Source organism: Pelobates fuscus, chromosome 7 (assembly GCF_036172605.1).
Source record: "Pelobates fuscus isolate aPelFus1 chromosome 7, aPelFus1.pri, whole genome shotgun sequence".
NCBI classification, from domain to species: domain Eukaryota; kingdom Metazoa; phylum Chordata; class Amphibia; order Anura; family Pelobatidae; genus Pelobates; species Pelobates fuscus.
In genome coordinates, this window is record NC_086323.1 from 25,629,886 (window position 1) to 25,657,305 (window position 27,420).

At 42.9% G+C, this 27,420-nt stretch overlaps 1 protein-coding gene across 1 annotated transcript; it reads left to right on the top strand.

The window, feature by feature from the left end:
- The first annotated feature begins 1,434 nt into the window (after positions 1–1,434).
- Positions 1,435–27,002, top strand: RNF11 (ring finger protein 11). The gene is made up of 3 exons (XM_063427804.1): positions 1,435–1,677; positions 23,734–23,903; positions 25,459–27,002. Exons 1-3 carry the CDS (start codon positions 1,555–1,557, stop codon positions 25,628–25,630), a joined length of 465 nt encoding a protein of 154 aa, XP_063283874.1. The 5' UTR covers positions 1,435–1,554; the 3' UTR covers positions 25,631–27,002.
- The last annotated feature ends 418 nt before the right edge of the window (positions 27,003–27,420 follow it).

Genomic DNA, 27,420 nt, shown 5'->3' on the forward strand with positions numbered 1-27,420 from the left:
CAAAAACCAACACTACACATAAATACATGCATGCAAGTACGCCAACACCACATACATTCCATACAAAAACCTGTTTACATTCAAACACATAAAAACAGCTTAGTGCTAAATACAAACCTTCAAACATGGGTAAATGGTAGAGCCCAGCTGTCAATGCATTGCTGGAGTTGCACGACAGATGGGGAACTACCTTTTAATCACCCGTGCGATAGGGAGGCTCAAAAAAATTCTTGCACCTCTCTACATTAGGACTGCCACTGCGTTGGGGTGGAGGACGGGATTGCACACCTGGGGAGAGGGTACCAGGGGGCCCAGGCAAATGCTTTGCCCAGGGTCCAATCAATATTAAAGACGGCCCTGACTATTGTAGGGTTAAGGGACCTTGGACATTGCACCCAGACGATTCAATAAGCTGAGTTACGGTTCAATGAGCTGAGTGACGATTCAATGAGCTGAGTGACGGTTCAATGAGCTGAGTGACGGTTTAATAAGCTGAGTGACGATTCAATGAGCTGAGTGACGATTCAATGAGCCGAGTGACGATTCAATGAGCCGAGTGACGATTCAATGAGCCGAGTGACGATTCAATGAGCCGAGTGACGATTCAATGAGCCGAGTGACGATTCAATGAGCCGAGTGACGATTCAATGAGCCGAGTGACGATTCAATGAGCCGAGTGACGGTTCAATGAGCCGAGTGACGGTTCAATGAGCCGAGTGACGGTTCAATGAGACGAGTGACGATTCAATAAGCTGAGTGACGATTCAATAAGCCGACTGACGATTCAATGAGCCGACTGACGATTCAATGAGCCGACTGACGATTCAATGAGCAGAGTGACGGTTCAATAAGCCGACTGACGATTCAATGAGCCGAGTGACGGTTCAATGAGCCGAGTGACGATTCAATGAGCCGAGTGACGGTTCAATGAGCCGAGTGACGATTCAATGAGCTGAGTGACGATTCAATGAGCCGAGTGACGTTTCAAAGAGCCGAGTGACGATTCAATGAGCTGAAGAGGTCTGGGTGCCTATAGTGTCCCTTTGAGGATTTTTTATTTTAGGTCCAAAGTAGAAGATTTAAAGAAAAAAAATCTCCACGTCAGCAATATTCAGAGTTATCAATAAAGTGAGAATTTAAAGTGTTTTCTTTTTTCATTTAAGGCCAGAGTAGTCGAACTGAAAGCATAGTTTAGAGAATTTCTCTAGTTCGGCTATTTTGACCTTCAATGTAAAATTCCCTTTTAACTCACTCACTGGGAATTGTCACCATTCAGTGAGCAGAGCGCTCAGTGCTGCCCCCTGCAGGCCGATCAGGGCAGCACACAGGTCACGTGATGGCCGCTGGCTCCTCCCCCGCCCAGCCTGCCCAGACACAGTGAGGGGCGTGGCCTGCCGGCGGGCAGTGACGTCACACTGTGTCTGTGAGCGCAGCGCTCGGTAATGGCGGCTGGGAAGGCGGCGGCGGAGAGCGGCGGGTGAGAGCGGGCGAGCGGCCCCGGGGGCAGGAGACACTGATACCGGCACTGTGACTGAGTGAGAGCCCGGGGACGCCATGGGAAACTGCCTGAAGTCCCCCACCTCGGACGATATCTCCCTCCTGCACGAATCCCAGTCAGACCGGGCCAGCTACGGCGACGGCAACGACGGGGACCACGAGCCACCGCCCCCCTACCAGGTAACTGCAACTCCCAGCAACACAGCCAGCCCTCCTACCGGGTAACTGCAACTCCCAGCAACACAGCCAGCCCCCTACCGGGTAACTGCAACTCCCAACAACACAGCCAGCCCCCTACCGGGTAACTGCAACTCCCAGCAACACAGCCAGCCCCCCTACCGGGTAACTGCAACTCCCAACAACACAGCCAGCCCCCTACCGGGTAACTGCAACTCCCAGCAACACAGCCAGCCCCCCTACCGGGTAACTGCAACTCCCAGCAACACAGCCAGCCCCCCTACCGGGTAACTGCAACTCCCAGCAACACAGCCAGCCCCCTACCGGGTAACTGCAACTCCCAGCAACACAGCCATCCCCCTACCGGGTAACTGCAACTCCCAGCAACACAGCCATCCCCCTACCGGGTAACTGCAACTCCCAGCAACACAGCCAGCCCCCTACCGGGTAACTGCAACTCCCAGCAACACAGCCAGCCCCCTACCGGGTAACTGCAACTCCCAACAACACAGCCAGCCCCCTACCGGGTAACTGCAACTCCCAGCAACACAGACAGCCCCCCTGCCGGGTAACTGCAACTCCCAGCAACACAGACAGCCCCCCTGCCGGGTAACTGCAACTCCCAGCAACACAGACAGCCCCCCTGCCGGGTAACTGCAACTCCCAGCAACACAGACAGCCCCCCTGCCGGGTAACTGCAACTCCCAGCAACACAGACAGCCCCCCTGCCGGGTAACTGCAACTCCCAGCAACACAGACAGCCCCCCTGCCGGGTAACTGCAACTCCCAGCAACACAGACAGCCCCCCTGCCGGGTAACTGCAACTCCCAGCAACACAGACAGCCCCCCTGCCGGGTAACTGCAACTCCCAGCAACACAGACAGCCCCCCTGCCGGGTAACTGCAACTCCCAGCAACACAGACAGCCCCCCTGCCGGGTAACTGCAACTCCCAGCAACACAGACAGCCCCCCTGCCGGGTAACTGCAACTCCCAGCAACACAGACAGCCCCCCTGCCGGGTAACTGCAACTCCCAGCAACACAGACAGCCCCCCTGCCGGGTAACTGCAACTCCCAGCAACACAGACAGCCCCCCTGCCGGGTAACTGCAACTCCCAGCAACACAGACAGCCCCCCTGCCGGGTAACTGCAACTCCCAGCAACACAGACAGCCCCCCTGCCGGGTAACTGCAACTCCCAGCAACACAGACAGCCCCCCTGCCGGGTAACTGCAACTCCCAGCAACACAGACAGCCCCCCTGCCGGGTAACTGCAACTCCCAGCAACACAGACAGCCCCCCTGCCGGGTAACTGCAACTCCCAGCAACACAGACAGCCCCCCTGCCGGGTAACTGCAACTCCCAGCAACACAGACAGCCCCCCTGCCGGGTAACTGCAACTCCCAGCAACACAGACAGCCCCCCTGCCGGGTAACTGCAACTCCCAGCAACACAGCCAGCCCCCCTACCGGGTAACTGCAACTCCCAGCAACACAGCCAGCCCCCCTACCGGGTAACTGCAACTCCCAGCAACACAGCCAGCCCCCCTACCGGGTAACTGCAACTCCCAGCAACACAGCCAGCCACTGCCCCCCCCCCCTGCCAGGTAACTGCAACTCCCAGCAACACAGCCAGCCCCTGCCCCCCCCCCCCGCCAGGTAACTGCAACTCCCAGCAACACAGCCAGCCCCCCTACCGGGTAACTGCAACTCCCAGCAACACAGCCAGCCCCCCTACCGGGTAACTGCAACTCCCAGCAACACAGCCAGCCCCCCTACCGGGTAACTGCAACTCCCAGCAACACAGCCAGCCCCCCTACCGGGTAACTGCAACTCCCAGCAACAAAGCCAGCCACCCTACCGGGTAACTGCAACTACCAGCTTTGACCCTGTATCACTCCTATTACACTCAGCCAGCAGCGACCCTTTATCACTCCTATTACACTCAGCCAGCCACGACCCCGTATCACTCCTATTACACTCAGCCAGCCACTAACCTGTATCACTCCTATTACACTCAGCCAGCCACTAACCAGTATCACTCCTTTTACATTCAGCCAGCAAGGGGGGGACTAACTAAATCTTTATTACTCCTATTAGCCTCAGCCAGCTTAGTGAGGGGATCTGGGGAGTCTGCTGACTAGATAAAGACCAGCTTTAATATAGGAATAGTTACAGGGATGACTAGTTCTGACTAACCTGTATCACTCCTATCAGCCTCAGTGTCTGCTGACTAACCTGTATCGTCTGCTGACCAGCTCTATGCTTGCTGTAATCACAAATACAGGGATATTACCTGATATTATCTGGTTTGTCAGTTCTGGCTAACCAGTGCCACTCATATCATCCACAGCCAACACAGTGAGGAGGGTCTCTCATCTCCTAGAAGTAGGCCTGCTTTAATTCCCAATACAGGGATAGTTCTTGGAATTGCATGTTCTGGCTAACCTGTATCGCTCCTATTAGCCTTAACCAGGGGAGGAGGGGTGGTCTCTGCTGACCAGCTGTATATTTGTTAAAATCCACAAAACAAGGGTATTACTTGGATTAACTATTATGGCTAAACTGTGCCAGCCTCAACCAGCTCTCAGGGTAGGAGTTATGATCTCTCTGCTGCTAGAAAACATTCACTGGAGACACAGAGGTAGTCATGGTATTTTGCAAGTGATTCTGGATTGCAGCTGTAATCAACCTCAGCCAGCTGCCTGGAATGAGTGATGGGAGTTCAGGGACTCCTTACAGATAGATGGCCTACTATTTAAGTAGCAGGATAGTTCATGTAAACAGCTGAGTAATTTCTATTCTTTGTGCTCAATTTCCCATTTATCCTAGCCAGCTCACTGATAGTGATGGGAATTGTTGGTCCCCAATAGATGGAAGTCCTGCTGTATGTCCAATTAAAGCTTACAGTGTTTCCTTTTTTTTTTTTTTGGTTAATTTATTTTTATTGAAATATATATATATATATATATATATATATATATATATATATATATATATAATTTTTCTTTTTATCGTTATGGTTTTCTGCATGATCTCAAAAAGTGTATTAACAGTGGGGTGCACAGTGTTTCCCTTTTGATCACCTCTACCAGTAATGTCTTTGCCAATTTTCTGGGCTGCAGTTCACTTATAATGGTGTGACTCCCTCTACAGCTGGAAAACTTATTACTGGATACCCCCAAAACCTAAACTGTGTTCAGACTGCAGCAGTCATCTCCCCCAGACGTGTCACTGATGATGGGAGTTGGGCTACCTCCATATTATATTTCCAAAGTGAATAATTAGGGTATTTTTGTATCCTTTCTTATGTTGACTAGTTATAGCTAACCTTTGGCAATACATATTCTGTGTCTCTGCTTCTTTGCCTGGCTGAGATTAATGTTAAACTTGTTCCACAGATGGGATGCATGAGGTTAGCGTGGCATCACAGAATATGGGCATATCTGCACTTGTATCTTGATGGCAAAAGCAGAAACTGGCTTTTATTATCTGGTATATCGCAGTCGGTATCTGTGGAAAATCGGATTTATTTGTACATTAGTGTTTATGACTCCATTCCTTTTCATAAACACCAAAGAATGATATATTTTACAGCATTGTTTTTTTGTGTTGGCACCAACTGGGGGCATCTGGTCCATTGGCTGATCATTCAGGGCTTGTCATATATAATGTTGGTATATTCCCGTTACTGTAGTTTGATTGATCTTTTTTTTTGTTAATGTAAAAGTTAGGTACAGTCCACTAGGTTTTCACCGGACTGATTTATTTACTGTTAAATATAATATTCATTATATGTGTGGTAAACAGAAGGGTGGTTAGTCCTTTACACATGACTATGGAATGATAAATAGTGTTATCAGCATAGATAATATATATCACCTGTACTGATAACATCAATTAACGTGTTTGTTTGCCTTTGTTTTGAAGAAAAAAAAACCTACCAGTGTCCCTTTAAATCTCTATTATTAAACCTATCTATATTTCTGATCATTACTCATCTCCATGCTATGCAGTCATATTTGCCAATTGTGTGTGTACATGTGCATAATCACACACATATGAATATATGTATAATACCATAGGTTGCTCACATATTTTATGGCCTAGGCCTGTTACTGTGGCTGTCTTTGGGCGATGTCAGCATACTGATACACAAAGCATAACGCTTGGCTAGGTGTGATTGTGCATTGACGACACCATGAATGAATGCAATCAGACTGGGAATGTCTTATTCTTGCTTAAGATCTCACATTCCTGATGTACAATAAATATTCACTATGTGGACCTTTAGAACCATAAAATTGTAGATTTTCAACTCATCTGCCATATTTAAGTAGAAACGACTGTAATTCTCAGACATACTTGGCAGGCATCAAGCATTGCAATTGGGATAACTCTTCAGATGCTTAAATGCATTTATTTTGTTGTGTTAATGGGGTGCAAAGCGCATGTTTCTTTGTGATGTGCTGTGAGAATAAACTGAGAAAGATTATATGTAAGAAGTCTTCAGAGGGTGTGCTGCATTGCACGTGAGATGATTTAACATGAGCCTTAACCCACAGAGAAATAGTGACCCAGAGGACATGTATCAACCCAAAATTAACAGCGGTGATCTTTCAACACTCCTCTGTCTTTGGCAACTTTGCAGTGTTGCTGGATCTTTGGCAAGAATTTGACACTCAGATTGTGGGGAAATAAAGGCCTGTAGATGGTGTCATTCTTTGTGTGGGAGTATTTTGGCCAGGGTAGAGCCATATGACACCTGGAATAGGTTTGGGTGATATCTTGGTATATAACATTGTGCACAGGGCTGTTAAGCCCAGCCAAATCTTGGTAAAACTTGTCTTGCACAGTATATTCTACTTCGCTAAACTAGGTGAGACTGTTTTTATATGACATACATGACGCAGTAAACATGGAGAATCAGTCATAACCTTGTTCTTGCTATGTAAATGGTAATTCTGAATACCATTTATTACTACAAACTCTTGCAAGGAGTCTTTTGGTCAGCCCCGCCATTTGTGTATTTTGTTGTTAAAGTTTGTGAGGAGCTTGTCAAATATTGGGACTCTCTTCTGCACCCATTACTTGCCCTCGCTATCTGTAATACGCAGAATTTTGTGATCTACATTTACCCTAGCCTTTTATGTCCTTGAATATGTGGACAGATAGTGAGGACCCAAAATACTTAATAATCTTGAAAGGGTACATTTTGAGTCCTGGAAAAGCCCAGTTGAAACCTAAGGGCGCATTACTCAAAGAATATTTGCATTATAAACACTGTTGAAAATATGGTGCTTAGTGTCCCTTTAAATCCCTGCATTTTAAGGAATGATCCTTATTTGCAGGGCTTTGTTTTACAGGCCCAACAAGAGACAAAGAGATTAAGAGGATTCCCCCCTCCTCCACAATTTTTTGTTATTTCATACTGATTCGCTTGTCTGGGATTAGACAGTTGATGAGAGTATTTGTGTCTGTACTTTAACACATTAGTCAGCTGGGAGTTGACAGTAAGGTCAGCATGCCTCCTGTGTTTGGGTGCAGGGTCGGCCTGCTTAGTGGTTATTTGTGAAGCTGCCATTGTTATGTTCAGGATGATGATCTCACTGTCTGCCGCAGTTCTCTCTTTTTTTTTTTTCTCCATTTAGAAACACAAGTAGTTTCCTGTACGGCAGCTGTGCAACTTATTGACCTCTGTGTTGAACAGAAATTAGGCCTGATCAATTTCACATCACGAGATCCATTACGAGTTACTAGTTACGAACCAATAATTCAGGGTGCTCTGCTAGCATGTGAAAAGTAGTTCGTTGTTTGGACTGGCCACGATAATTAATTAGGATTGGAAGATTACGGTTTTGGGGGTGTTTATTTTTTTTTTGTTTATTTCAACTCTTTTAATGCTAGAAGTGTGCTCAGTTAGCACTTTACTCGACAGTGGCCTAGTCATTGAAAAAGGTTAAATGCCCACAATCCAGAGTTTGTTGCAGATAATGACTACTTGTGTTTTATAGGTGGTTTTGCAGTTGTTTCCTGTAAACATGCTCGATTGTACTACGATAAAGAAATTAAGCCGGGAGATTTTCTGAAACCCATGTTTTTTGAGCCTTGCAATGGGGGCGGTGGTCTAAATATCAGAACTCTGAGCTTGGTCAGCAGGTTTCTTATTGTTAATTGTTCGCTCCTTTTGGAAGCATGGTTATGTTACATGTGGGAGGGAGGGGAGGGGATGAGAAATACCAAGTGGATTTTTTTGTGTGGCTATATTGGAACTATGAACAAAGGGTGGACGGTCACTTCTTTGTGCTCCCAAACTGTCCTCATTAGTTTCCCTTATCACAGCTACATTTACCTGTATGGGAATTTCTAATCTGTTATGGAAAATGATTACTAAACATGTATTGTGATTGTGGGTGTGCCATATTATTTAAGGGATTCTGTTTATAGTTTTGGTTACATTTCCATTGTTTGTTCTTTCACACTTTATAGAAGTACAGATTTCAAAACAGTCAGTTTTACCCCTGGCATTGGGCTTTTCTGTCAGGAGCATTGCAGACTCAGTGCTGTGACTGACACACATTGTGTCCCAATTCTCTGTGAGAAACTGGATTGGCCTGGAGAACTCCACTAGCGAGAGACGACACCCTTGCCTCTGCATTAGAAGCAAGTTAAAGGGTTATTCCGAGCACCATTACCACTTCAGTGATTTAAAGCGGTCATGGTGCCTGATGTTAGTATGTCAAGAATTTCTCTATGAAACTCTGCGCACACACAAAACGAGAATAAAAAAAGAGATACATGTGCACATGTATCTTAAAATCCCTACCCACATTTACATAACTGGAGATTTTTTAGTATTACTCCTATGGCCTTTAAAGTGTAAGCTCACTTGCCACATCAAGGCAGAACCTCTTAGGTGAGTCGTACACTAGCAATTCTCCTTGCTGCTTTCTGTTAAAAGGTAAAATCGCTGAGCCAGAAATGGCTATGTGTTATAAACCCTTTCACACTTGTTAAACCTTCATAGGATGCACATGGGGTGGGAAGCAGCACTGTAACATGGCTGTTCAATACAAACATACATACAGAGTTTAACCCCTTCTCTGCCTGAAAGGCAATTCCACATGTGGTGTTATCATGCTGCCCATGTCCTCCCCTCAGCCTGCCCTCTCTGACATCCAGTCTTCCACAAGCAAGGGGCAGTGATGTCAGCAGAAGAGGATCAGGCATAATAAGTTTTAGATTTTTTTTGGTGGGGGCAATAGAATAGGAAGGGTTACTTTGAATAAAAGCAGTGTTTCAAGAAGTTTTGGTTGGAGTAACTCTTTAAGAGCTCAAATTTCTGCTAATAAGGTTACTTTGGGCCTTTTTCCAAACAAGCACTACTTGTAAGGAACTGATATGATGTTCAAAGTGTGTTTTTTTTTGTTTGTTTTTTAAAGCAAAATAGTTTCACTGGATCATGTTGCTTGTACATTGTTTCTGTGTGTTGGGAAAGTCCCAGTGATTTGAAACTTTGTTTACATTTCAAAAAACTGAAAAGAACATTTCACCCTCCGAATTAACAGTTCCTTATTGTTCCTGTTTCAAAGGGCACGATAAGAACCATAACTACAACAGCATCCTCTTCGGTTATCATTGCTAAGGAAGTCTATACATACCCCATTAGTGATATTGGTTACTTGTTTCTGGATGGAATGAATTATTAGAGAGCACTGGCTGACATTTCTGCCAATGAATTCCTTCCGAATAGGGGCAATATTCATACACATCATGCAGTAGACGTACTTTCACTTTAGGTATAGCAGAGAAGATATGGTTTGAAAACAATTTGGCTACTTACTATGAGTTGAATTCTGTAGCAGTTATGATGGCTCTTATATTCTTTATTGCTGTATATTATGTTGGAGTCATATTCTATACTTGTATATCATACATTTGCTAATGTTAAAACCATTGCCCTTCACAAATGAATGATTTTAAGATATTATAAGCTCTGCTTTGGCCTATATTTGCAATTACCTAGATGGACAAAATTTGGTGTAAATGACTGAATTGGCCATCAGGGTTCAGGTTTCAACCATCCAGTTGCTTTCAGTCTGTTTGAAATCTGGACATTGTGCTTAGTATTTACAATGTTTGTATTTTCCAGTCCTAGTGCCCCCCGTATGTCACTGAATAGTTTTCCCCCTTTGTGTGGGGCAGTTCTGACTATTGTCAATATCCCTTTGATTCTATACATGCTCACACAACAACTTGTATCAAATCAAAATGAGAAAAGCTTTTATTTACTTATTTTATTGAGATAACATTTTAAGCTGCCACATGTATGTTTTTGCTTGTACCCCACCCCCGTTGCTTTCTAGTATAGAAAGCGTGTTTGAATGTGTTAAACCCCTCATTTGTCATTCGTAAGTCCATGGGTTCAATTCTCCTATAACACTATAATCTTTCCACAGTCTGACACATTATTAACCCTTTAAAGTTTTAAATGATTAACAGACTGGTTTGGACAGTAACATGGGCGCTCACTATCTGGAACCAATTATGTGAATGCAATCTGCATTGGAATCTTACATCAAGGCTAAACAACATACATTTTGTTTCAGTTCTTCATATGTGGGGTGGTTTCTTTGAGACTTAGCTTTTTTTGGCTAAGCATTATGGGAGTTGTAGTCCTCAACCGATGTAGTGTGTATTGCCCGTGTCTTTAAGTTTGCCTTTTGGATTCTCGCCTAAGAGGCCAAAAAGCACGAGTGCCTGTATCATGACGCAGCACTCCACATCGATTTGTGAGTCTGACTTAATCATATCCTACTGTCGAGCACTTTGGTTTCATAATTGCAATGCGATCTATTACGGAAGTAAAACAAACCCGTTCCTGGTTAGCAAACTTATTTTCTTTCTCTTGCAGGTTCCAAGTGACTTATTGTTATCAGAAGTTGTATATTGTAAAAGACACTCAAGGCACCATAACCTCTATAGTGTATAGTAGGGTTTCCCAACCCAGTACTCAAGTACCCCCTACCAGTCCTGGATTTTGGGATTACCCTGTTGTGTCTAAGGTGTTTTTAGAAAGAAAACCCTTTAGACACAACAGGGTAATCCCTAAATCCTGGACTGTTAGGCGCTACTTGAGGACTTGGTTGGTAGCCACTGCTGTATAGTATACAGTTGGCAGAGTTGAATGTTGTTTAACTCGTTCAACGAGTGTTAATTATCGTTCTACCTGTATCGGAATATTCGTCAATGCAAACTGTTTGTTCAACAAGTGTCAATAATCGTTCTACCTGTATCTGAATATTCGTCAGTGCAAACTGTTTGTCCTTGTATGTCTGGAATGTAAAAGGACAATGCAGACTGGAACTGACTCTTTTTGACTTCATGCTTTTTATAGATAATTAATTTAAAGCCCCCCAAAACTGACCAATCGAATACAAAACATAACAATGCTCATATATGAAGTTTCTCCATTTTCCCAGATTGTCAACAACTCCCATTTCAGTGAATTACCCTTCAAATGAACTTGGTTTGAGAGAAAGTGACATGTATACAGTTAGTATATAGTATGTAGCTCACTCAGTGCTAAGGTAGAACCACACATGTTCCCAGTCCACAGATAAAGCAGTTACATGTAGTGGGCATTTGTTTCTGGAAATAAGCCAAATGTGCCTGTGTTATAGTACATCTACAGGTCACATTTGCTGTGTTGGACAATTAAAATGGATAATTAAATGTGTAGGACTTTAAAGAACACTATACACAATTAAGCTGTAGTAGGTCCGCTGCATAAAGAGCCTTCCTGTGTAGACTTGTTTGAAAGCACTACCATTTCTGTAATAGCAGTGTTTGCATTGAGCTGTAAGACGGCCACTGGAAACACTTCCGCCTCCCATCCTTACAACGGACTGACGTTTGATACCCTCATACACAGCATGTAGACACCATACACTCCATTTTTATAATGCATCTCTGTAAGAAAATGCTGATGTGCACAGTAGGCCCCGCAATACTTCTCTATGAAGAAGTATTCTATTGGGTGAGGTTACATAGTTACATAGCTGAAGAGACTTGCGTCCATCCAGTTCAGCTTTCCTCACATTTGTATTTTGCTGTTGATCCAAAAGCTTATTATTTCTGATTATGTCGACGAGAGTCAGGAGGAAGAAAAGGCAAGTACATTTGTTGTTAGTAAGTTCAGTTAGTTCCAGATTTTTGTAGAAATTGTTACTTTTTCAAAACTTTTATGGATAGCGTATCGGCACCAGTTATTGGCAATCAGACCAAAAGGCGACTGATGATCTGTATCGGCATTGGCAATAGAATAATGATTTGTGGATCCCAAATATAAAATGTAAATGTTTGTGGATCCTGTTATCTAATAACTGTTCTTGCATACCTTTATCATTGAGCCTTAGCTTAAAGTGGATAATTTCTCTTCCCAGACAGTATTCTAGTATTCTCAGACTGGAGTTTACACTACCCTGCTGGTAGATCATGGAGATAGACACAGACACATGGGTCCTGTATCATTATCGGAGGGTTGAACCTTTGTGATTTTGTCCAGGGACCCCCCCACATACCACCATTAAACGGACTCTCCAGTGCCAGGAAAACAATCCGTTTTCCTGGCACTGCAGGTCCCCTCTCCCTCCCACCCCCCATCCCCGGTTGCTGAAGGGATGAAAACCCCTTCAGTCACTTAACTGAGACCCACGCCGATGTCCCTCGGCGGTGGTTTCGGGTCGCCGCCGCTTCTCCCAGTCATTACGTCGGCCGGTGGGCGAGACTGATCCGGCCGGCCGCGGTGACCTAATGCGCGGCATTGCCGCGCATGCGCATTAGAGCTCTCAATAGGAAAGCATTGGAAATGCTTTTCAATGCTTTCCTATGGGGAATTGAGCGACGCTTGAGGTCCTCACACAGCGTGAGGACGTCCAGCGACACTCTAGCACAGGTTTTCTGTGCTATGGACAAGGAAGTGCCCTCTAGTGGCTGTCTTGTAGACAGCAACTATAGGTGGAGTTAACCCTGCAAGGTAATTATTGCAGTTTATAAAAAAAATTGCAGTAATTACACTTGCAGGGTTAAGGGTAGTGGGAGTTGGCACCCAGACCACTCCAATGGGCAGAAGTGGTCTGGGTGCCTGGAGTGTCCCTTTAAGGTTCAGATGTGATGGATCTTCTTCAGTTGCAAACAGTAAGTGTAATATTCATTAATGTATGCTTGCATTTGATATCACACAACCTGACACCAGAATTTTGATCACCAGTGTTAATCTTACACTTGCGTGTGCTTCACTAAGACACTGATATGTTCTGCTTGATCCTATAACTGTTATGACAAAATATGCATTGCGAGGCATGATGTTAATTATACAAACCACGTAAAGACTTGTTTGATTAGCAAAACTGACAAACGCACAGTCAGCTGATATTACACAGCCCTGACCTGAATGTTTTAACAGCTTCAACCAATAAAAATCTAAGAATTCGAGGCGTCAATCTCAGTAAGGGTTCTTGTTTGTTTCTCGTGCAAAAACATGTATACTTGTGTTTCTTGTGAAAGTCATGTAACAAGCTTGGCCTGTTCTACAATCTGCCAGGGTCAGTTAGAGGGTTGGCTCGCTCTGTTTAAGAAAGAACGTCTCAGTTTTGTGAGCCTGTGTAAAGGACTTTGAGCATACAGTGTAGAGTCATCGCCATCAGAAGATCCGTTTTCTGGAAATCACCTGGCTGTTTAAAAAAATAAATGTCTTCAAGTCAAGCTGAATTAGCCAGGGTGACTTGTTCTTCCTTCTTATTTTTTGTAGCCCGTGTGGAGCAGTAACCTTATATAATATGTACGTATACAGATCACTCACTGAAATCCCATACTGCCTGAGATTACATAGAATGTTACACCTTCCAATGAAAACCGTGACACACAGTCTGACTGACAATGTGAAGAGACCCTAATCTTCGGGCTTCACTGGACATACATGTCCCATCCTGTATAAGATTAGTGAGTGTTGCATTCTGGGTATTGCTCTCCCTAAAATAGACTATCTGAATTGAAGGGGCATTCTAAGCACTATAACCACTACAGAACGCTATTTGTGGCACAAAGATGATTTAAAGGATTTTTGTTTTTGGCATTCTATAGTACTTTGACTTTATTCCCAGTATAAACACCTTTTATTTAACCCTCACATTTTCTTGATTCAAAATAAACCTTGGGAAATAATCCAGTTTTGCCTGAAAGATAGAAGGTATGCAAGAACGAGTGTGTACTCTGCATCTTTAAGTATGTATTTTGTGTGGAAACATATGCATTAACCCCTTAAGGACACATGACATGTGTGACATGTTATGATTCCCTTTTATTCCAGAAGTTTGGTCCTTAAGGGGTTAAAGGAGCACTTGGGGTGCCATAGCAGATTCATCTCGATGATGTTGTTATGGTGTCTGGAGTCCCCAGGGCAGTTTTACCGTTTTAAAGTAAAACCAGTGATCGGCATAGAGTATCATTTAATGCTGGCAACGCCTTATTGCTCACGTTAGTGCTTCCACATTATCCCAAACAGAAGAAGGGTTACAGACTGACACCTGGGGACATATCTTTATACGGATGCATGGAAGCTGGTGTTTTGAAATCAATGGTTTAACGGGTAGCCACACTTCCTGAAACTTCTGAAAATAATGATCCATAATTCTTATGTGGCTGCTCTTTTAGATAGTGCTGCATATAACAATTATTCATGGTGAGGGGGCTTCAGAAATGCAGAAGTCCATAAAACCTTTAAAAAGAGACTTATTGTGTATTACAGTGATGACAATTTTAACTTAAAGGGACATTCCAGACCACTAGAGCACTTAAGTTTGCTGAAGTGCTTTATGTGTGAAGAATGTGTTGTTTTTTTTTTTTTCTCAAAGTGCAAATTACAATAGAAATTGGCACTTTTGTCTATTAACCTTGTTGCACTCCCTGACTGTCATATAAACTCAATAGGCAGCAATTGCCCAGAGCACCTGCCTTTCAAAGACTTCTCATTGAGCTGCATTGGGAAGTCTGTGATTGGACAGCCACGGAAAGTCTGGGTGGGGTTAGAAAGGGAGGGCTTGCAAAGGCTTCAGACAAGAGATCTGCCCTTCGTGCAAGCTGTTAGATATACCCTCAATTATATGCATTCATATTTGGGGAATATCTACTATGCAATGACTTAAACAATTTGTTTAAACATTTTTTGTGGGCATTGGAATGTCCCTTTTATTTTTATTTTTTTTGTATACTGTGTGCCATAGTGCTATATATCATACTATCCTGTAATTAAAATGTAATTTTGATTGGAACTGGATTTTTCCACTTCTTAATACAGCATTTCCCCTTCCATTTATTTCTTCTACACAGCTTTTACCTATTTGCCTGTGTTCCTCTCATTCTGTGGGCATAAGGCATTTCAACCGTCTGCAACATCCTTCATTATTGTATTGGTCGACTTCAAAACAAGAGTGCACTCTCCAGAGAGAGAGAATCCCATGTGAATAAGACTGCTTCTAAAGCACCTGCTTCGCATTACTCTGGGTACCTGCATTAGGAATTGTGTTTTTCTGCACACGTTGACCGCTTCACATTTAGTTTGTGCTGTTAGGAAATCTCCCTTTGTAATTGGACAGAATGCATTTGTTTGTGTTGCAGTGCAGAGCCCAGTAATCTCATTCTAATCTTTATCCCTCGGATTACCATCAAGGTCCGGGTAGAACATCGGTTGACCTCTTTTCCACTGTACCAAATAAAAAGACAGAATCGTTTGCCATTCGAGGTGGTGCACTAAAACGATAAACTTTAAATAAAACGTTCCGTTTGTCCTCACTAAACTAAGGCATTTGTGGAAATTTTACAACTTTATTACATAGTGACATGTTTGGGGGCATGTGATTTGGAGGGGTGGCATTACATTTCATGCACAAATGTACCTTACATAGAATGACTAGTTATTCAGGAAACAAATTTGTACGTTTGTAAATTACACATTAGACTTTACTCCATTTCGTCGTAGAAATGGAGATACTATGTATACATAAGAAGGAAGAGCTGGCTTTCTGGGTTGTCAAACTCGGGTCCACGTCTACACACTGTACATACAGCGACGCCACTTACGCACTGTACATACAACCACCAGAAACACTTTACATACAGGCAGTGCACGCGCACACACACACGTTACTTACAGCCACACACACACTTTGAGAAAAGGAGAGACTACACTCAAGGTAATTTACAGAACTTGGAATTTTTGTAAAATAAACCCAAATGGCAAAATGTAATCAACAATACCCCTGTTCTAAATATGGCACATAGACTAATTTTACCTCCATTTCTCCATTCAGATTTAATTTGTAAAAATGAGTTTAGCAAAGAGCCCTGTTAATGTCACGGCTCTAGACAAGACGGGGGGATCCTTGTAATTGTTTTTTTTTGTGTCAGGACAAGTAGACTGGGCTACCACTTTTAGCCCCTTGGGGATGCAGATTTATTTTTTCTTCAAAAATTACCACACACCTGCCATTTGTCATAATGATACAAGCACCATAACCACGGTAGCACACTGCAGTAGTTATGGCGCCAGGAGTGCCCTGAGGCAATTTTGAATAGTTCGATTTGTTACCTTGGTCTGCTGAATGACACTCCCTGCCTCCACTACATCTTTCAAAGAGCTGGAAGTTGACGCTTGCAGCCAACGAGCTGGCTTTGCACTGCAGAGCATAGCTCAGAAATTCTAACGGGAGCATGTAAGCGGGAGAGCTGCAGAGGTGAGGTGGGGAGCGATGCCTGATGGACCCCAAGTAAGAAGTCAAACAGCCTGACTGTTTATAATGGCGGGTATTACTGGTACCTTAACCATTACAGTTTAATGTAGTGATTATGGTGTTTGCAGTGTAACATTTACACTGGGTTACTTAAGTAATCCCACATTTTAAAATGCACCCCCATAATCTGTGATAAAGACACCCAATCAAACCATTTTGTGCCCATGTGTATTTTAAATCTATATTATTGAGGAATAGCTGCTATATCGCGCTGTGCCAGTCACCTTCCCAGTGTTGGTGCAGCGAGAACAGGACGGATTTAATGGAGACACCTGCGCATTATCATTTGATTGAGTGCCTTTTGCTAGTCCGTATGATAAAGGGCTGATACAATTTGCCTGTCACTGGTTTATGAGGTGCTGCAGTGAGAAGTACCGTTTCTTTGAAAAAGATACATCCCATCCCATATGATAAATTCCTTTAAACTATCAGTATTTTACCATTCATACTGTACCGGGTCAAATAGCAAAATACAACAAGCACGAAACATGCATAGCACACAGTATTTCCTGATTTACATATTCAAGCAGCATCACCGAGCTACGTGTAATTAGATTGACCTCTGTGGCCTTCGAACTGCATTACAGATTTGAACATGTCATGCTTGTATAATCAACATCTAATAGTTTGCTGTCTTTATATACTTGACAGATCTAGGTCAGTGGATTGCACTATATGTATCGATTCTAGGCTCTGTCATTCAGTAGGTAGCGAGTTACCCCCATGGGATACACATTCCTGCATGCTAAGCAATCTGGTCACTGAAACGGGGTAACCGTGCGTGGCATTTTATAAGGTGTGAAGATTAAATTAATTGTTCACGTCTCCTCGAGCCCCCTTTGTATGTGCGTTGGCTGAATTCAGTTCTTTAGGTATGCACAACCCATTTACTCAAGATGATGTTTTGAAGGTCATTTTCACCAAGGTTTCATGTTCCTATCAAGGTAGTGTGTTCCTGAGCTTAGTGAGGAGAGGGGCAGCACGGAATAACAAATGTATCTATGCCCCCCATCTCCCCAAACTGATCAGCCCACACAAGGACTTGAAATATGCATTGAATGTCAGGGTTGGTGTGGACAGACTTGCGTTTGATACAAATCAAGTTGAATAAAAATAATAATGTACAAATACAACAAGATGGCAATGTTTTGTTAACTATCGTGTTTATACGTTGGCCTAGTTAAAGCAGATCCACAAAGATTAGTCAGTTTTCAATTCCATTGGGATTAGTTCATCTTGGTCCCCATTGGCTGTCATAGGTTTTAAATATCACCTGTCATCCAATTCGATGCAAGACAGGTTTATATATAATATGTACTTTGTGATAATGATATGTAGAGATTAAAGGCTGACTTCAAGCACCATTACTACATATTCTCAATGAATAGGTTATGATGCATCGAGTTCTTCTACAGATAATTTTGCAAAGGACACATTGACAGAATGCTGCAGAAGCTGTAGTCCTACCAGTGGTAGCTTAGCAGGACAGTCCACATTGACATGTAGGGACAAGATGGTGACGAAGACCATTGGTCCTTAAGAGGTTAAAGATAGTAATCTGTTTAATGGTTTACAAATGGTTTGAGATTTACTTTGCTGTATCAAGCACTGACGGTCTGATTTCCTGTGATAAAGGGAACAATCATACGTCTAAATTAGACCACATTCATTGGCTGAGAGCGTGAGCTGACGCTCTGATACATTTTTATTTATGAAACGGCTGCACAGGTGCGTGGCTGAGACCCTAGTATTAATCTGATCTTTTTGGTATCTAATCTCTTATGTATCCCCAAGGGTTCCTGCTGAACTGTATCACCATTACAGAACTCTTTTACAATAAAATGAACTTGAATTTCTTTAGCACATTGCTGGGAGGGATCTAGAAGCAGAAGCCTCTTTATTGTGTTGTATGTGTGTCAGCAGACTGGTGATTTAATGGTGTAAGACAGCAGCAACTGGCATGGCCTCAGGAGACAGCTGGGCTGGGAGGAGGCTCTGCCGTCTGGCATATTAACATTGTAAGCCTGGGTAGCGAGACCAGGCTGGCTCCTGAGGTTACTGCGTGTGTCGGCCCTCGCCATCCTTTCTCCAGCTGGAAGAATGACATAAAGAATCCAAATAACAATCGATTCCTGCTTAATCAGCTAATTACTGCCAGTGTGAAAATCCTTAGCACTCCACCATTCTTTTTGGCTTGAATAACCTCCGCGCCTGTGACTTGCAGTTGTAGGTTTACAAAATCGATATGTTTAGTGAATGTCTTGCTTGTCTGCTTTCATAGAGGTTTGGGGTTTGTTTTACCAGGGCATAGCGTGCTATCAGACCACACAACACGTCTTGCAGCCAAAGATTAAAGGAACATTATACTATTAGAAATAAATATAGTTATTGTAATGCTGGTGTGTTCAGTTGACCATTTAGATCTAGCTTCATCTCCATCCCCTTTAATCTCGTTGCCCAGCCACAGGAGACAGTCACTATTGAGGACCTTCCAGACTAGTCAAATGCCTCTCCTAGAGAAACTTTGAGATCCAGTTTGTAGGACAAGATGTCTGTGAGATACATTTGACATGCCAGTGTTCTGTCCTTTTTTTTTTTTTTTATTGTTTTGAATATATTTGTCAAAATATATTTATATATAATTTTTTTTTGATCGTCCTACAGAAAGTTCCTAATTAGACCTGAAATGTTGACCTGTTTTTTGTTTTTTTTTAAATCAAATAAATGAATTTGTGTGTGTGTGTATGTATGTGTGTATATATATATATATATATATATATATCACAATTATTGGTTTTTTTTTTTAATTATAAAGCAACTATTTGTTCTTCTACAATGGAATTATGCCACATCACAACCCTGTTCAATATATGAAAACTATTTTTTCCCCAAATGTAGATCATATTAAAGGGACTCTATAGGCACCCAGACCAGTTTATCTCCGTGAAGTAATCAGCGTGCCATGTCCCTGTCTGTTAAACCCTACAACTGAAAACATTGCCATTCTGCAAGAAAGCAAAGTTGCATTGTTTAATTGCCGGGTTAATCTGCCTCTGTTATAGCTCCGAATACAAACAAAACACATCTGGGATACTGCTGTGGAATCTAAATAGAACATAGTCAAAACATTGTGTAATACAATTTTAACAAATAATGTGCACTGTACAAAAATGCACTCACAAGATGTAGATGTATTATGCGCTCAAAGGGTGCCTCCCCGGATGTAATTGGGGAGGGGGGGGCGGCTGTGCCTCCCAATGACAGGCAAATGATATTGTTGTAATTCCTGATATGAACGAGAAGTCTCTGTCTACAATTATAGAATGCACCTAAAATGTAGCGTATTCTGCTTATTACTGTCTGTATGATTCTTTATAAGCTACAATAAAACTATAAAAATAAATATATATATAATATATTTAAAAAGTTGCAGATTTCTTCACGCTTAAATTTGAATCTCTGCTTCCTGCCTAATAAGCTTTGTGCAAACCCATTGGCATATTTATTTTTAGTAAACAAACCTTAAAGGACCACTCTAGTGCCAGGAAAACATACTCGTTTTCCTGGCACTAGAGTGCCCTGAGGGTGCCCCCACCCTCAGGGACCCACTCCTGCCGGGCTCTGGGGGGAGGAAGGGGTTAAACTTACCTCTTTCTCCAGCGCCGGGCGGGGAGCTTTCCTCCTCCTCTCCTTCTTCCTTGCGACGTCATCGGCTGAATGCGCATGCGTGGCAGGAGCCGCGCTCGCATTCAGCCGGTCGCATAGGAAAGCATTTACAATGCTTTCCTATGGACGCTTGCGTGCTCTCACTGTGATTTTCACAGTGAGAAGCACGCAAGCGCCTCTAGCGGCTGTCAATGAGACAGCCACTAGAGGTTTTGGAGGCTGGATTAACCCTCAGTATAAACATAGCAGTTTCTCTGAAACTGCTATGTTTATAAAAAAAAAGGGTTAATCCTAGAGGGACCTGGCACCCAGACCACCTCATTAAGCTGAAGTGGTCTGGGTGCCTAGAGTGGTCCTTTTAAGCTTTGTTGAAAACAAACGATTTATACTGCTCAGGATGTAAGTTTCCTTTACATAATGGTTCAAATAAGAAGCTGTGCATTCGGTGCCAAAAAAGCAGAGGATGCTGCTAAAAGGTCTGAACTGTCCTCATTCGTGAAATTTACAGCAGGCACTTCTGGGTGTTAGAGTGGCCGCGCTGCAAGCTATTCGATCGTTAACCTTTCTAGTCTCTGTTCGTTTCTGGTAAGAGAAGAGTCTGAGACTAAAACGTTACCAAAGCATTTCAATCAGACAGCAGGGAAGCTTTTGTTCCTCTTATGTTGGCTCTACAGAGGAGGCACACTGGGCTAGCACGAGCACGCCTTTCCCACTTCTCAATTAGCTTTATTACAACTCATTGAGAAGCATTGTAAAGTCTTGATATGTGTGTGCACTCGCACAGAGCCGATGATAACAGACCTTCCAAGTCCTGCTCTTGGTGGGACAGTTCTGATTTCAGGATCCTGTCCTTGTGTCCTAAAGGCTGGAGGCCAGCCATGCCTTTTTTTGGGTTATGCCTGCCCATTATGTGCTATTGACGTGGGTTGCACCGCTGGTCACCCTGTCCTGATTATCCAGTCATGATTGCTGGGAGGTATGTGATCGTTCATTCCTCCAGGGATAAAAGGGAGACCTTGCAAAGGCTGCAGACAGCAGTTATGTAACTTTTATTTTTTTTGTCACATGGAGAAATGAGTAAGTTTAAATCCAACAAGAACAAAAACCTGCTCTTATAATGTTCGAGAATACCTCTGAAATTTCTTTACTGTGCACAATCATACACATGGAAACAGGATGGAATCTTTTTATGGTCAATCTTTATTTAAGATTTATTTAATCAATTCAAAAATGCATCAGGAGAAAATATTCTGCGCGTGGGAGTGGGGGGCAAAGCAACCCGAAACCAAGAGGTCATAATCCCACAAATGTAATAAGAATTTCCAAAAAGAGCTCATGGGAAGAAACCAGGGTTGCACATCATTCTGTAGCCTTAACATGCAAGTTAACGTGACTCAGGTACAGCAGGAGGAAGCCTTGGACTGATGTGTTTCAGTAGGGAACTATGAATAATGAGCAAAATAAAGTGGGGTAGGTTAAAACGCAGACCTGCATGAGAGAGAGCATGGGGAAGAGAAGAAAAGAGGGGGAAAGACAGAAAAGACGAAGAGAATAAGAGGGATCAGGAGATAGGAAGGGGACTACCCACCAACTCCATGGCCCCAGACATCCCCCATTAAATAACCATGGGGCCAAAGTGGAGCAATAATGCTCCTGTCTCTCGTATAGGGAGGCCTTATTTCCTCGATCTTAGTAACTCATTGAGTAGAGTGCACCTCCAGAGGACTGGGATCAGAGTCTTCAGCATTCAGGAAGTGTTCGGGTAGAGATTTTTATTTTTTTAAAATTATATATGGTGTTGGCCACTTTAGTATAATGCGGTAAATGTTCTGTTGGACAGAAAGTGGGTAGGCTCTCCAGTAAGCAGCACACAGCAGAGTGGATGCTTCTGCAATACTCCGAACACTCCCAACAAATATGCAGCGGAGTACCCTATTCTGTCCCACAGCGCCAACAAGCGCTTGGCTGATTTCTGAAAATGAAGTGTGCTATACCACCCCGAGAGGAGCTTGTAGTTTGTCTCCTGTATTTTTTGTGGAGATGGTGCTCTGAAGGTTCAGTATAAAAAAGTTTGTCTACTGTTCCTTGCTGAAAACCAGCCCCAGCACATCTTCCCAACGATACATGTACCTGGATGGCAGAAGAGGATCATTTGCCAGGAGCAACTTGTTTGGCTCAGAAATAACTCAATGAAGGTGCTCCGCTAAGGTGCACCATTGCATAAAAAGATGTCCGTTCTGCAAAGGTGTTCCTGACGGGGGGAGAGCGAATAAAAGGGTACAACAGCAAATAGTAGAACTTGGGTGTGTTGGCAGCTCAGTGCAGAGAAGCTCTTTATCTTGTCTTTGTAGATTATCATTGAGATGGGGAACCTCCTGGATGGGAATGGGGTGGTTTTTCAGAATATTAATCCTTGCTCTGTGCAATTATCAATCTTGAGAACTGTTAACAGGTATTTTTTCTCAGGGGTGTCAATTACCCAAGAGTTGAGAATCGACCAAAATGTTGTGAATTTACAAACATTAAATGGATCATTGGAATAAAGTAATTTGAATGAAATGCCATCACTGTGCATCTTGAGACGGTTGTGAAGTCTGTGACTTTGCTTTTGATCTGAGGTCTTTAATGTATAGCACCAGTAATAGGTACCTTTTTGTATAAATCATTACTTCCTTTATAGGGACAAAGTAGATTCTGTGCTTGCGTCAGATCTGGAGTGCACTGGTACTGTCCTTACATTCAGTGTTATGCTAAATGAGAGTCCACAGCACCCCATCTCCTCTGTGCTGCTCTGGCTAATGAGGAAGTCTTAGCCAAAGCAGCAGTAGGCAGTGGTGATTTGCATTGTCTGCCACCAATGCTGGTATGAATTGGTATGGCGTGAGGGAAGAGTGTAATCTCTGCCTTAGCCATACCTTCAGTAGGGGCTGGGCTGTGCTTGGCCAGGGACTCTCATTCAATGTAAAACTACACGTTAATGGTTTAATATTGACTGAATGGGCAGTGTCAGGGGACTCCAGGGACTTCATTGAGATGAACTAGTTATAGTGCATAGAGTGTCCCTTTAATGCCAGTAGCGATGCAGTCCTATCATTGCAATCTGGGTTTCATATTCCCTCTCATTGACTGCAGAACTGTCAGCAGTAATTATGTACGTTTCATGGTGGCATAGCATGTTTTGGCCCAGTCGCATAAAATGGCATTGGTTGTTAAGGGGTTAACTTTCCACCATTTACGGAGGAATAGTGAGGACAGCTCACCCCCCCCCCCCCCCTTCATTTTGTGTTTGATAATATAACCTTTAAACCTATAGCTTTTCTTTGGAGAATAAGATCTTTCCCTCCCACGGCTTCCCTGCTCTTTGTTGAGCCAGCAGAAAAGGAAGGGAAAAAAAGAATGGCTTATACACATTGTCTAACATTGTATTGAACGGGAGGGGAGAGCTAGGGAGACAGTGCTGGGATTGTGTGCAACCCACATTAATATCATATGTCTGTGACTTTCCTTTTTTTTTTTCTTTAACCCGTTCTATGTATTTGTCTTTCAGGAACAGGCCCCAGTACCAGTGTACCACCCAACTCCTAGTCAGACTCGCCTAGCAACACAGCTGACTGAAGAGGAGCAAATCAGAATAGCTCAAAGAATAGGTCTCATACAGCATCTGCCTAAAGGAGTGTATGATCCCGGCCGAGACGGATCCGAGAAAAAGATCAGAGAGTGAGTTTTCCTGTTCACCGTTCAATATATATTGATATCTTTGGTTATGGATCTGCTGTTATCCTTTCGTAGCAGAATTGTTTCATGAAGATCTGAGAACTGCCAGTGATGATAAATAGCTTGTGGTATCTCTATGTATAAACCCACACATATGATGTTTATTCACATAATCGGGAATTGTAGTGAATTTTGGGTCAAAATAATCAATCCGAGTTTTTTTTTTTTTTTTTTGCATTTCTGTCTTTCGGTTGACTTTTTTTTCTTTGCCCTAAATATTAATTCACCGCCTTCTCTGCAATTTTCACTTGAGTGAATAAACCTATATTTTCCAACAAAGCTGTTCTAATAATTTTATTATTGTTGTTAGAACACAAGGGATCACTTAAGAAATAAATTAGTTATTCTAATGTTGCCCTAGCAATTCCTTATTTTTTTTTATAATTTTTTTTTAAATAACAACTAAACCCTATTTTTTTTTATTTTTTTTTAAACCTATGTTTGGTTGATTGGTTATGGGGCAAGATTGTTTAGGATGGGCATCTCAAACAAGATGTTTCTGAACTACAACTCCCATGATTCTCTGTCCATCTATTGAATTTAATGAATTCTGGGAGTTATAGGCCATCAACATATGGAGTAAAGAATTTAAGAGCCTTGGTTTAAGACTCACAACTTTAAATGTTTGCACTTGTTTTGTAGTTTTAGCTGTTAGGACTATTCTTCCAGCATTTCAGTGCACACATCGTCCGACTGCAGTATTTGAGTCAAATGTTTAATTCTCGGCTCAGCCTTTTAACTTTATGAAGTCAATATGCTATTACAGAGGAGGAACTACTAAAGGTGGGGGGCAATCAGGTGACCCTCACAGTCCTCTTTGGCACAGCTACATCACAAGAAAATCCAGGTACAATGGTAGGAAAAGATGACCGGTAGGGTGGAATAACATGGAGAGACGGGTTGTGGGCGTGCAGTGGGGAGAGACGGGTTGTGGGCGTGCAGTGGGGAGAGACGGGTTGTGGGCGTGCAGTGGGGAGAGACGGGTTGTGGGCGTGCAGTGGGGAGAGACGGGTTGTGGGCGTGCAGTGGGGAGAGGCAGTAGTTGAGAAATCTTCTTTTTTCCCCACTTCTGCTCTTTGGACCTTGCACCTCTATTATTTCCACCACTGCACCATGGTTATAAAAGGGGAAAGTCAATTTGTGGATACAGGTGGAGAGGGATTAAATTGGAGAGACGGGTTGCGGGGGGAATAACAGAGAGGCAGGATGTGTTGAAATAAATAAATGTGTGGAGTGGTTGAGGGATCCTCCTTTTGGCCTTCCCTGCTCTGGGGGCGGCCAAAAATGTACTTGCACCTGCATTAGTTCCACAAATGTGCCATGGATTTGTTTTAATATAAACACCCCAATGTGAGTCAGTAAACTTGCAAATGATGAATGTACCATTCCTGATTTAATATTGTAATATTCTCATTAATAAATCTTGAAGTGGATATCTGTTTTGTTAAGCTGTATACATGTCTAGTGTTATGTAAACTGACCCTTGCTATCTTTGTAGGTGCGTGATCTGTATGATGGACTTTGTGTATGGCGACCCGATACGATTTCTGCCCTGCATGCATATTTACCATATGGACTGTATAGACGACTGGCTGATGAGATCTTTTACTTGCCCTTCCTGTATGGAACCAGTGGATGCCGCACTTCTCTCATCCTACGAGACTAACTGAGAACCTGTGGACTCCATGCACAGGCCATGGCTGCTGACGGTTCTCTTTCCTTTGTCTCTGAGCCCAAAGAACCACAGCATAGGGATTAGGAGGACACACAAGTTCCTACACCTTTATCAGCCGGCAGTGTAGAAAATTTAGGTTACAATAGACGGAAAGGAAACCTAGGAGGAATGTAACTGAATACTCAGCCCGGGGTATTAAATCAGCAGCTCCTACTCACTGGATAGCAGTCTGTACCTTTGCATTTTGACATGTGCACAGGATTAAATCCTCTCTATCTGTGTTCACGTATGTGTCCTGTCCGTCCACTGCCTTATTTCCACAGACACTCACCACCGTCTCTTTGCCACCCCATGTCACGTAGTGATCTGTCTTTTTGTTCCTAGTGGATTTGTGACAGTCCGTGTCTATATTTGTGGGAGTGGACACTATAAAACCATCGCTGTGGAAATTTCTTTCCAAGGACACTTGTACTGGAAACGGCAGGCTGTACGCAGCACCGCGATATGTTGCCGCAAGCTGTATTCCGTGAGAACATTAAGGAAAGGAGATGCTGCTATAAGCACAGAATGGCAGTCAGAACGTCTGTCTTTTCCGATATGCAGTCATATGTTAAACCTATTGTGATTTCTGCTGCAGGTTCTATGTTTCCTTCCTCAAAGAAAAACAAAAAGAACGTTCCCAGACACATTCGATCAGTGCACTTCTGTGCCAAAGGAGTCTGCGATGAAACCGTAGCCTCGCTAGAGGTTTTACTTTTCACGTTTTAGGAAACTGGCACACAAGTAGATTTAACCCCTCTGCTCCTGCAGGTGTCCAGACTGGGCTCCTGGCCCCTCTCACAGAGGTGGATTCTTTGCACCTTTTATTATTAAAATAATAATTATTATTATTGATATTATATAATTATTCTTTCCATTGGAAATGGAATTTCATGGCCTTAGGTCTCTGCAAAGCGAACTTTTTGCAGGACAGGCTCCTTACCATTTGTGTAAGAATTGTGGTCAGAGAGCTATGTTGTGTTTGCAGGTTAAAATCATGCAATATCTCAACGTGATCCATTAACCAAACATGAACTGCTCTGTAAAACCGTGTGTTCAAAGCGAGGAAACACAAAGAATGCGTACTTGTTTGTTTGTGTATGGTAACCCCTTCACTGCCACAGCTTCTTGTTCATTGAGTGCAGGGTAGTTTGGCTTTGAAGGGGTTAACTAACATTTCTTTTATGTCTATATAATCACTACAGTATGTGTTATTTTTGTTATATTTTTTTTCTTTTTGTGTATACACAAGTTGTATTTTCAGCAATCCTTCAATATGGTTCTGCTAGCTCAGCACCACAATAAAGCTGTGTATTCCTGAGGTTTAATTCTTTTATTTGGCTATTCTTAATACTATGAACACTTCCAGATTACCCAGCGGGAAGGGAGGGCAGCTTTCGGCATTTCCCAGACGGCAGACATGTTCCTAATTCTAAGCTTTTGAAACTTATTTCTCATTGTCTCTGCATCACTGAAGCATTTCTACAAAAAAAAAAAAAATAGGTGTTATTTTCTATTTTTCTTTTTACTTGAGATGCGGAGACATGGCAAATCTTCCAGCACTTAGGGATTTTAACCACACATAAGATAGACATATGGCCTGGATATGCAAGGTCAAGGATCAAGGAAGATTGTAAGTTTTATAATTGGAAGAAGAGTGGACTGATTAAACGGGCCAGATGGCTCTTATCTGACATCAAAGTATTTGTTCCAGCCTGACTATTCTGATTACATTAGTTTTATTTT

Coding starts and splice junctions, on each gene's coding strand:
- RNF11 (XM_063427804.1), top strand. CDS start 1,555: ATGGGAAACTGCCTGAAGTCCCCCACCTCGGACGATATCTCCCTCCTG. Junction 1,678..23,733: donor AGCCACCGCCCCCCTACCAG/GTAACTGCAACT, acceptor TTTGTCTTTCAG/GAACAGGCCCCAGTACCAGT. Junction 23,904..25,458: donor TCCGAGAAAAAGATCAGAGA/GTGAGTTTTCCT, acceptor CTATCTTTGTAG/GTGCGTGATCTGTATGATGG.